Source organism: Cyprinodon tularosa, unplaced genomic scaffold (assembly GCF_016077235.1).
Source record: "Cyprinodon tularosa strain WSP-4 unplaced genomic scaffold, ASM1607723v1 ctg44, whole genome shotgun sequence".
Classification (NCBI taxonomy): Eukaryota; Metazoa; Chordata; class Actinopteri; order Cyprinodontiformes; family Cyprinodontidae; genus Cyprinodon; species Cyprinodon tularosa.
Window position 1 is genome coordinate 1,362,593 of NW_024039163.1, and position 12,296 is coordinate 1,374,888.

At 40.3% G+C, this 12,296-nt stretch overlaps 1 protein-coding gene across 1 annotated transcript in view; it reads left to right on the forward strand.

The window, feature by feature from the left end:
- wnk1a (WNK lysine deficient protein kinase 1a) overlaps positions 1 to 12,296 on the forward strand; it is a 39,551-nt gene that overhangs the window by 22,623 nt on the left and 4,632 nt on the right. Inside the window, exons 14-23 of the mRNA XM_038300091.1 lie at positions 7,268 to 7,347; positions 7,622 to 7,781; positions 7,869 to 7,985; positions 8,126 to 8,239; positions 8,326 to 8,371; positions 9,052 to 9,195; positions 9,274 to 10,130; positions 10,215 to 10,289; positions 11,358 to 11,477; positions 11,568 to 11,865. Coding sequence (XP_038156019.1) covers positions 7,268 to 7,347; positions 7,622 to 7,781; positions 7,869 to 7,985; positions 8,126 to 8,239; positions 8,326 to 8,371; positions 9,052 to 9,195; positions 9,274 to 10,130; positions 10,215 to 10,289; positions 11,358 to 11,477; positions 11,568 to 11,865 — 2,011 coding nt within the window. The remainder of the gene's footprint in view (positions 1 to 7,267; positions 7,348 to 7,621; positions 7,782 to 7,868; positions 7,986 to 8,125; positions 8,240 to 8,325; positions 8,372 to 9,051; positions 9,196 to 9,273; positions 10,131 to 10,214; positions 10,290 to 11,357; positions 11,478 to 11,567; positions 11,866 to 12,296) is intronic.

The following is a 12,296-nucleotide window of genomic DNA, read 5'->3' on the forward strand; positions in this document are numbered from 1 at the left end:
CGAAAATAACTACGGCAAGTTGAGAGAGATGAACTGAGACGGTACTGAACAGTAGATGGCAGTATTATGCCTGAGAAGCGTTTAGTCTGCCTGAAACCAAAGAAGAAGAAGAAGCAGGTATACTGCGCCTCGGTAACAAGAAAGGTAAACAAGGCGGCAGGCGTGAGTGACTTTGCAAACTGTTTGGCACTGTGTGGCCAAACATCAGACGAATGGAGGATCATGCCTACTCTGTATCACAACGAAAAGCGGCGGACACCGAACCCCCGTCATCTAAGAAGCGGAAACACGACGAGAATAAACGCAAGAGTGACAAGAAACGACAAAAAACACGGATCAACATTGGCACGGCATTTACACGATGGAAGTCACTGATGGAGGAAAAAGGTTTTCAAAGTGACGCTCAAGTTGCCAGTTTTCTCTTGGACAGGTAATTAATCCTATACACACAATTGTCTAATATCACTGCAGTTTTTGGAGTACAGGATGCTCAGACCTGTCTAAAACAATAACATGCTGCGTGATGATGCTGTTACTCTCCAGTATACTTATTCAGCAACGTCCCTGACGTTTCACAGGTAATGATTCAGTAATTTTCTGTAAAATAATTTTCTGGATATATACCTCGGTTACTTCTCTCCGGCTCCTTTGGAGATCTTCAAGCCTTTCCTCCTCTGCTCTCACCCCGCTGGCTCCCCTCTCTCGCCTGGCCCCAGCTGCACGCTCACCCCGGCCTCTCTGCCCTCTTCCTTTCCCTCTTCCTTGCCTTGTAACCCCCGTGCCACAAACAAGACTTGGACTCTGTAAACGGGGAATATATATTCTTCCAGCGAACACAATCTCGCTGTTAAACTAATGACTACAATTACTTCGTCTGTTTATATCACCATGCAAAGCAGCTCACCAAAACGTCACAACGACGTAGAAAAAATAACGGGTATATTTATTATCTTAAGTCTACATGAAATCTATACCCTACACAGACTAATGAAATACTATCTGTAAAATTATCTATGTAAACAAACCTCATCACTTGAGAAGGTAGGTGATGCGGACGTCGTGGAAGACATTTTGTCCCGTAACGCTCGCCGTACTGTTGGGGGGGAGAAGCGGTGGGGGGGAGACGTTCATGTTGCTGCAGTCTGCAGTCTGACCGCTAGATGTCGCTGAAAATTACACACTGTAGCTTTAAGTTGCCAATTAAATCTTTTATTATGAATTATGTAGAGAAACCAGCAGTCATATGCTGTATTAGGTCAGATATTGTAGTATAGATGAGGTATAAATAATTTTCTTCTAATTCTGCATGAAAGTTTTTCTGTCTACTATTGTTTTGATTATTTTATTTCTTTGCTTTTCATGAACACGGACGCCTTTTATTGTGTTTGTGCCATCGCTTCTCTTCCACTCTTTCCTTCTGCATGCTCCTTATTCTTGCATGACTCTTAGCATTGGCGGTGCAATCCAAGTCCTCCTATCATGTCTCCACCAATCAACGCAGAGCATCTATACTTCCTCTATCAGGCCTCGTGCCTCTCTGTTTTGCAGGTACTTTACATAGCACTAAGCAAACTTGTGTGGATGGTAGAATTAGTTTATCATCAAGCATTTCTTTTACTCCCACTTGGCATGGCTCCAGATAGTATTCATTGTTAAGGCAGAAATACCTGTTCCGGAGATAATATTTTACATTTATATACATAGTTTGGTTATATTATAATTTCAATCTATTAGGTGTGTTTTTAAATGCAGCACATTAAGTTTTTTTTTTTATCTTCACCTTATTTTGAAACTATAAATACTTACCCAAAGTTAATTATTGATGAAGGCATTCATTTTAATCAAAATTACCAAGTGGTTACATCACCTGATTATCAGTAATTTATTGCTAAACAGCCCTCAGTCGCTGACAGGTATTGCTTTATAAATACCTGCTTGGTAAGGTGTGGTGTTGTAGAACAATAGATGGAGCGAATTCATGCTCAGGCAATCTCAACCAACAAGCTCTACGCAAACATACTGAATAAACACAAATGACTTCCATCCAAATACAAGATCTTTTGAAAAAAAATACTTGCTTCCAGCTAGAAAAAAACATTTCACTAGGCAAGATTCAACTAAACTACTACCGTATTTTCATGACCATAAGGCGCACCGTACAAAAAGGCGCAGTCTCAGTTATGTGTGCCATTTCTGTATTTAACACACACATAAGGCGCACCGGACTATAGGGCGCGTTTTTTTATATACAGGTACATGTCCTCTACCACGTTTAAATACCTCTACTGCGTATTTAAAAATACAGCGGGAGCAAAACTCAGTATGACTGTGCTTTATTCATGTATTTATTACAAAGTATTAATCAAACCTGGGAGCTGGCCGTGAGACAGACACATCGCTGATGAAAGAGCACTGTCATTACTCCTAAATTAACTTAAAATCCTGAAACCTGCCGACGGAATATGTTCGCTTTTATTACCGGTATCCTGGTGCCTGCAGTTTAAATTATTTAGATGAAAAATACCTGCCAGCAGCCGCGGTGAACCTGGAGGCTACCGGCCTAGAGGCTGCTGATGAAGGGATTTCTACTGTCGGCGCACAGCTGGAATGTGGGAGTCTGAGCGCCTCCGACAGAAATAGATAATCTGGATGAACTGACTGCAATTATGAAGTTTTCAGGTGGACTTTCTCACTTAAAAACATATTAAAACTACTTTATTCCCACTGATCACAGCAAATATAGCTGCAAGATTTAGATTATTTAGATGAAAAACACCTGCCAGCCGCCGCTGTGAACCCGGAGGAGACCCGCCCAGAGGCTGCTGTTGAATTAAGTTTTCAGGTAGAAAAATAGAGCGGGAGCAAGACTGAGTATGATTGTGCTTTATTCATGCATTTATTACAAAGTATTAATCAAACCCATCAAAGTCATCCTCTGTTTCTGAATTAAACAGCTGCGCTAAATCAGACATGCCAATTTCCCATTCTTCGCTGTCAGTCACTTTCCGTGCAGCGCGGCTCCTCAGAAATAATGCCGGCTTTTGCGAAAGCTCGAACAACAGAGCCAGCAGACATGTTAGTCCAAGCATCTACAATCCATCCGCAAACGGTGGCGTAACTTGCCCGGCGCTGCCTTCCACTTTTCGTGAAACTGTGGTCTCCGTCTGTCATCCATCGCTCCCACGCCGTTCGCAGCGGTCATCAGTGGCCGGTTGGTGATTCGTGGAAAAAAAACACCCGGTCTCCTTACATACACCTGCCTCAGCCACGCTTTCATCATCTCCTCATCCATCCAGCCCTTTTCATTTGCCTTAATACCATATGTCATCAGAGCGATGTGTCTGTCTCGCTGTCAGCTCCCAGATCAGCTTCTCTGATTGGTTGATGCGGCGCGTCCAGCAGCAAAACTTCAATTTTTCCATCTCGAGCTGCAGCGCGTTGGCGGCGCATCAGATTTTTTCTCCAGAGCGTGGAACGCTCCGGACGCGCTGCGCCTGCTGCTTAAAACGCGCGTCAACCATTGACTTTGCATGTAAAACTCGCTGCTTCTGCTGCGTCCAGTTCACACCGATGTCAAGCGGTTGAATAACAGCGAGCACAGCATTAATTTGTTTCATCATGTTTTTCTCATCAGCTGTGAGATGGGCACGCATGGAGTTACATATTAACAGCGATGGTGATGAGTGGAAAAAAAACACCTGGTCTCCTTACATTCAGCCACTCTTTCATCATCTCCTCAATGAGGTGGTCTCAAAAGTCGCAGTTACAACACACATAGGGCGCACCGCACCAAAGGGCGCACCGCACATTTTGAGGGGAAAAAAAGACGTTTATGTGCGCCTTATAGTCGTGAAAATACGGTAGCTAAAGTGTGAAAAAGGAGAACTAATACAATACGAAAAAGAATAAAACATCCTGTGACATCACTGTTGAGAATGAATGTGTATTTTCAAGAGCCAGAGTTTGTCTTGAGGAATGGTAGGGTTAAAATACCTTTACAATAAATTAAGAACATTTGCCACGAGCTGAAAAAAATGCTCTCAATTCAAAGGAGAAAGGAATAATGTTTTACTAAGACAATGTTTTAGACATAAAGCTTTAAGACAGTGGACTTTTAAGAAGTTTTAAATGATATAATAAATGATAAACTTCTTAAAGCATAAAGTACACTCACAATTTAACTTTTGTGATTGCAAGTATGATGATATACCCCAAGCTATAGTCGCTGCTAAAGTCAAGGCTGCTGCGCTGTTAAGCAACTGCTCTAAGTCCCACGTGTACCTTTTAAGAACCATTAATACAAATATTGATTGTGTTTGAGTGTTTCCGATTTGCTACGTCTAATCACAGCTCAGACAGAGCGAGCTTTAGCAGCTGATATACTGGAGACACAGTCAACCATCTTTGTAAGAGCTGTATGGACCTGCAGTCATAAGACCACCCTTGGTTTTTGGAAGAAAATGAGGGCCTTCTTCTTATTTTTCATATAATTATTTTAACCAGGTTAGTGAGAGAAGGTGAGGTAAAAAGGCAATGAAATGGAATAAGAGCATTTTCAGTAAAGGGAGTCTTCAACATTTATCAAGATTACGAAAACATTTAAAGTTTCAGGCTCACTGAAAAAAGAAAACACAGCAAAATTAACCATATTAAGTTGCCATAGCCTAAACCAGGTTTCCCTGTCAACAAAAGCAGGAGGATGTCAGATATGGCCGTAGAGTTGAGTGGCAGCTGCTGCCGGTCTAGAAGCTGGGTTTGTGTCCATTCAGGTGGTGCACACTTGATTCACAAACAGCTGTGGTTTCAATGCAGCCTTCCTCAGGCAGTCAGCCCTGATTTACTGGGGGAGCTGAGGCCGCCTGTTTAAGGCAGCTAGGTCTGTTTTAAGCTAGGGTATGTTTATTTGGAAGCAAGCGGCAGGCGCTTCTTATTTTGGATCTAATGTGTCTTTGAAAATTTGATCTTTTATTTAGCCAGCAAGATCAAAACATTCATAGGTGTTCTCCCCCAGTTCCACGTTTGCTGCAGGCAAACAGACAGAACAGCTGCTGTGCATAGAGTTTTATATCTCTAGTATCCTGAGATCGCAGTTTTAAAAATCCTCCACCATTAGAGCTATGCTTGAGTGCGGGGAAAAAATTGTGCATTCAGAGAAAGATTTGGGAGGTTGTTTTTTGTTGTTCTGTATGTGTAGTTTAGTCCTTTCTCTAAACCTCAACCCACTAAAAGATCTTCTGAAAACATTGATATATTATAACATTTAATCTAAAAGGCTTTTATTTGAAATAATACTTGAAACGGACAGATGGATTCTGTACCCATGTTTTTCTTAAGACTTCGCTGGAGTAACATATCTGCTTTAAACTGATATAACCCCTAAAAGCCTGAAGTAGAATAAGGTAACCTATAAACGTAAATGAGCTCAGTAGTTGGAGGTAAATAAAGTGTGTTGGATAATGGTACCTGGTTTCTGCCTCAAAGTAGAAACATGTCATCTCCTTCTGTACCCTATTAATTTTCATTTTGCTACACAGCTCCATCTGGTGGTTGGTATCGAGGAAACTTCAGAGCTTGGTTAAAAACTTAAAAGGATAAAATTCAAGAAAGTGTATCTTTTGAGAGGGTTCATACAGTGCTTGAAACGCTTGAATTTAATTTAGTTTTTTAAGGCTTGTAAAATCATACATTTTTTTTAGTCTAGTGCTTGTAAATGCTTGATATTGTAATCATAAACATTTCGCAACAAATAGAAATCTCATTTAATACACCAATTAGTAAAGACAAAGACATAAAAAAAATGTTAACTGCGTTGTCTGGTGCGCTTCATGCAAGCTTTCGTGATAGGCTTGTGCTAGTCTGTTGTCATGACGACCTACCTTCCAAGCTGACAGAAGGTCAGAACGATCATGTCAGAAGAATGTCTTTAGTCAAATGTAGCTGGAATATATCAAATATAGAACATGGCTCAGACATGGAGCAAATCAAACTGCAAAGTTTTGCAGAAAAGATTTGTTTTTTCACGATGGGAGAGTCTGCACTCTGGTGATATGGAAGGACTGCTATAGATGTATAAGCGGTGGGTGATTTCGACAAGGTGTTGTCAGAATTTGCATCCTCTGCGTTAGGAGTGTAATTTTAACTGAGAGAGAGGAAATCTGGTCAATTCTGTCTCAAAACTGAAAATTTAACACTTGTTATCCAGTGGTATCGATTCGGATCGAAAGATCAAGGATGTTTGCCTGATGAATAATTGCATCTGCTGAAACTCGATTGATCCCTAACCGGTTCTCTGAAAGTAAACTGCTCTCTGGTCTTTTCCAGATGTCTTAAAGAAAATAAAATATGCTTCTTTTTTTTAAGATTATTGTGTGTTATTTAGGTTACTGCTGTGTTTAGGTTATTGTGTGTTATTTAGGTTACTGCTGAACCTAAATGCTGTTTGCTTGTTCCCTTTATTGTTTTGTTTCTGATTGGATAATCAAAAACAGATTTCAAATGTCATCAAATGAAGGCCAAATAGAGTTCCAGCTAAAGTTATTCAGATTTGTCAGATTAAATGAGATTTTATTTCATGAAGTATATTAAGGAAACGGGTATCTTTATAAGTATATAGCAATTTATAAATAGTTAGAAAAATGTGATACTTTCAGAAGTAATATTGGTAAGGTTCTTTCTAATTTATCATGTTTTAGATCAAAACAGATTTAACAATAAAATATTTCCATTCCTTTATGTAAATCAGGAAAACATTATTGAAAAATAATTAGAAAAGACATGGGGGGGGGGAGAATTAAAAGCAATTCTTAATATAAATCTAATAGCAGTTTTCTGGAGAAAACTTGCCGCTAATCTCAGGGAAGCTCCTCCAAAGGCTATGGACTAAATTTTAAAATTATTCTTCAGAGTTTTTATCTTCGTTTTGGCATTTGGGAAAATTTTTAGAGTAAAACTAAAAACTAGAGTAAAAATAAAAGCCAGTGCAAGAAAGTACAATTGACAGAGAGGAAGATGGATAAGAGGATATGTTTTTTTTTAAGCATTGTTATAGTTTTAGTAAAAAAAAAAAAGTCTGATTTTTCTCAAGTAGGAAACCTGGATATTTTTTACCTGAAAGGTTTGTCTGTAAGGTTTCACTGTGAATGTCCGTTCATTTGCTGAATGTCAGTAATGACTCATTGGAGTTTACCAAGTAAATTTTCATCTCGAATCAATGTGGTAACATGGGTATTATACCAAATTTAATCCTTACTTTTTGTGTGTATTCTAGGGTCCTGTGGCTGTTCCCCTCTCAACACCAGTAGATCAGATGGCAGCATCCTCTGCTCTGGTGCCACCACCTGGAGAGAGGTATAGATTTTTTTATTTCTTGTTTCTTATAAAAAAAGAAAACAATTGTTTTGTTGGGAATGTTGGGTTATTTTTGCAGTTTTTCCTGTCTGTTAAATATAAAGAAAAACATCTGTAAAAAAAAAATATGTTCAAATGCAAACAATAGTCTCTTCAGCCAATGTAAAGCTGGTTGTTGTCGCCTTTTACCATCATCATATCCTCCATTCACACATCATCCAAGCACATCATTATCAGACAGTTTGCTCATTGTGCCTAAACTTGTCTCTTCTAGCTGCCTGTCAGATGCCTCGGGTCTAAGCGATGGAACCGATGGAGGGTCTACATCTGGGGGTCGCCATGAGGGGCGCTCAATGAAGCGGTATCAGAGGCGATCTGTCCGTAGTCGCTCCCGCCATGAGAAGGCTGGGAAGGCCAAGCTTAATGTTCTCAATGTAGGGAGTTTTCTTGCTTTTTTTCTCATTTGTTTCTGCTCACTCATTTTTCTGTTACCAAACCGTTTCACCTGAAATCCTTTGCAGATTTCTAATGTGGGAGACCGAGTCGCAGAGTGCCAACTGGAAACGCACAACAGGAAGATGGTAACCTTCAGGTTTGATCTTGATGGAGATAACCCAGAGGAGATTGCACATATCATGGTAAATTTGATGTAGTTATAAATGTCCTTTATCAGGGAGACATGTTCAGACTTTGCATCTGTTTTTTTTTTTTAGCCAGAAATTATTAAAAAGAAAAGGGTGACCCACAATGGTAAACTTTTTAAAAACTTTTTGTTAAGGTTGAGAGTGAGTTCATTTTGGAGAGCGAGCGGGAGTCGTTCATTGATCAGGTCCGCGAGGTCATAGAAATGGCTGATCAGAAGGGAGCCGGAATTAAAGATGGCTTCCCACAGGTACATCTTTAATACTAAGAATGATCAGATTTCACTCCTGTTTGCTGAATCTGATGTTTCTGAATACATTCTGTGTCACTTCACAGATGAGTAATCAACAAAATCCTGAGCTGACTGTTCCCATGGTACCAGGTAAACAAACAAATTCAACCTAAGTTAATTGGTGTGTTTAATTTTTGCTCAGTTTCATCTATTAAAAGTACTTCTTTATATAAACATATAATTCATTTGCCCTTTGCATTTAGAATTTCATGTAAGGCTGGAGCAAAGATATAAATATAAGGGCCTGATGTTTTTGGGTTTTGATTAACGTTTCAGGATTCAATTCCAATTCTCAAGATGTAGAATCACTTCTTTCTGATCCAGTCTCAGTTTTGCTGGTATTATAAACATTTTTTTTAAGCTAAGTGTGTAGTTGTGGAACATAATGATGCTGGTATTGGTAATAAAAGTCACTAACATTTTAATTAAGTAATGGTAATGGCAGCTGTAAGGAAAGTTTTTTTAATCAATCTTTGGTTATATGAATTCAGATTGTGTTAGGAAGAACATTTAGTGCCAAGTCTATGGCAAGTTGGAGGGAGCAGCAGAAGGGTCTCAACATTTTTTCTGACTGACTGCCAGATAAAAGTATTTTCAACATAAATATTAGGCTCTGATGACGTTCTGCACCCCAATAGTTCTGTGACAGTGATGAGAACATAGCTTTAGCTCACACTGATGTAGAAGTGTCATTCTCTCTTCAATGGCCTGTTATGGAGATGAGTTGTGATGTAGTAAAAGCTGAGAATGTTTTTTTTTTTTTTGATTAGGCATATCCCCCAGCACCACAACTCAGGTGGTTCATTCAACAGGACGAAGATTCATAGTGAGCCCAGTCCCAGAATCTCGTCTTAAACAGCAGTTCTTTGGAGCTGCTTCTGGTAATGTGTCTTTTGGAGACGACCCTTCCTGTGGTAAGAAAGTTCATTTATCTCCCCTGTTTTATGTTGGTTTATGATTTCAGATGGTAAACAGGCTCTTTTTTCCTGTAGCTCCATTGGGTCTTTCGCTGTCTGCGCCAACTGTGACACTTCGCCACGCTTTCAACCAAGTCAAACAGGCTCAAATGGAAAGAAGCAGCACCATTGATTCAACTCCAGCTGAGCAGGAGCCAACCCCAGTTCCGTCCACTGATGTTTCTAACAAAGTCCAATCTCCTCCCGAGGTGGCGGCCTCCACCTCTGCTTCTGTCACATCTAATGCAGCAGTGTCACCTCCTTATTCAGCTGAAACGGTTTCACCTCCACCAACATCTGTTCCATCCCAAACTGTGAATAACGATTCTAGTCCATCACCACAGTCCTCCCATGAAATGGCTCCTTCCCAGCAGCCGCCGTCAACCAGCCTCCCTGTTTCATCCACCACGGTTTCTCCTCCATCAACTCAGACGTCCATACCTGCCGTAGCAGGGTCACAGCCAAGCAGTGTGTCTGCTGGAGCTCCTTCTGTCTCTGTTTCAGAGCGGCCCCCCTTTATTAGTCCCGTTACATCCAACCATTCTCAGCACCCACCTCCCACTGCAGTACCCACTCAGACCCAGGCCCAGTCACACCCCCCGGAGTCTGAGGGAGCAGAGGTCCAGTCTAAGACGATCGGCAGGGATGACATCCAAACCCTAGACATGAAGCTCCGTTCGCTCTTCAAAGACCCACTCCCGGCCTCTATGACAGTGGATCACAGTTCGGCGACAGGGAATTGCTCTCCTCCCACTGGAACGTCTTCTCCACCTCCTGGGAATGCCCTGGTTCCTCCATGTAACCTTTCTCTAACTCCTGCCATACAAAGTGCTCAGAGCTCAACTACCCCAGGGGGACATGTTCAGCCCCATACATCAAAGCCTAGGGCACAGGTCTGTGACTTCAAAACTGAAAGATAAATCCAGTTTCCTTCATTAAATTTTGACATTATTCCTTTTTTTTTTTTACTATTTTAGACTTTACCTCCTGATCTGGATCAAACCACTACGCCTCCCTCTGAACCTGTACATCCGTTTCCTGGACCTAAACAGGTGAGTTTTTTGGCAGTCCAACTTCTAGAAATGAGGTAATCCACAGTTGCTCCTTAGCGGGTATAACCATTCCTCACCAGAACATGATGGTACATTGGTCGACTACTCCTACCAGTTCTGAGTTAAAGTAAATCCTAGTTCTGTCTACTTCCAGCAGAAGTTGAGTAGGGTTTTAAAATGTTAACATGAGCTTTTTTTAAAGTTTGTGTATTTCTATTTTTGCCTTAGAATTCATAGCAGCCAAGTGCAAATAGTTTAGTTCTTGTAGTGTTTGCTTCTCATTCAGATGACTTAAATAAGAGTCACGGTCGCCAGCAGCATCCCCTGTGGTGAAACTCTACACTCCACTTTTTGCTTTTTCATATTTTTGTATATAAAAAAAAAACAAGGTCTATTGAGCCGTTGATGAGTATCTTTGTATATATGTGTGTAAACTAGCAATTGTACACATTAGATCAATTACTGGGCTGCATACTTGAAGTTGGATAATCAATACATAACAAACATCAAATTCATCAATGTAAGCAACAAATATAGCTCCTGTGCACACAGTATATTACTCCATAGTAGAAGGCCATCTTACCATGGTCTCTTATCAAATAAATAAATGTTAAATGATAAGATAATATATTAATATTTTTACACAAAATCCTTTTTTGTAGCTAGGAGAACTATTTTATTATTATTAAATGTATATATATATATATATATTTATTTATTATATTTCCAATGTAACTGGTCTAGAACCTGCTGCTCAATCAGCTTCAGCTGTTATATTACACCTCATCAATGGAGATGTTTTATTCTTAAAGTTATATTAAGCTAGTGCGATACTTCAAAACGATGAGACTTTTTTATAGGAAAATCGAATAGGTATTGTAGAACACTTCTCAAAGGTCACCCTTCAGCCAGTCATAGTCTAGCTTGTAAGATTTACATTTTTATGGACATTATGATCTGGGCCATGTGTTGGACATTCCATGCTTCAAAATGTAAAAAGTGGCAGTATGCTGTTTGCTGTCTGCTTTTATTTTCTTACATTTGTGTTGTCTTTGTGTAAACCAACAGTCACAGCAGCCCCAGGGGATTTCAGATACCCAGTTAAAGAGAGCTCAGAGTCCTGAAAACGGTCAGGGCGGTGAAGACGTCAAGCCCACAGGAACAGATTTCAAAGTTGGTCGTTTTATTGTAAGTTTCTCTTTGGATCTGAAAGCAAATCAGATTTGGTGAACACAGCTAAACTCTTACAAAGCTCATAAACTATCTGGTGTTGTGCAGGTCTCTGGTCCATCCAGCTTTCCTCCAGATCCACCAAAAGCCATATCTTCTCCATCCCTCACACCATCCTCTACTTCCTCCTCATCCTCGTCCTCCTCCACACCTTCAAGCCCAGAGAATACGCTCCACCGTTCATCCCCTCGTCCTAAAGACTCCAGTGAAGCTGATGGAGCTCCCACTGTCTCTGCCGGTTCCGCTAGTCAGACCTTCAATGTTGGACGCTTTCAAGTGTCCAAGAGCGACCATGCCTCATCTAAAACAAGTGCCGGCTCTACAGTGGGGCCATTAGTAGTCACAGGTAAGAGGAGGTTTTAAACAAAGCTCCAAAAGCTGGCTTTGATAAAAAATATTCAACCATCCTCAATGTTCTGACACCCTGATGTTCCGGTGTCTAATTTACCTACAGCCACTCAAAACAGAACATAAAACTTGTTCATTTTTTATTTGTCCCATTGAACAACAAAATAACTTAATGTTTAAAGGGTAAGAATTTGATGCAGAGATTTGAAATAATGTTGGGCCATCTCAGCAAGTTTTAGAGAAATCTGATGCTTTTTGTAGCCTTCAGCAATGTCCTGGCAAATATTTGAACACAAGTTTGTGGGCTCATGATGAAAAGGGCTCAACCAATCAGGATTTAATAAGTGGTAGATAAAATGGGCCCACAGAATTATTCTACCTCTGCCATGCTTAACAGTTGGTACAGTGTTCTGAGGTTCGAAACCTTCA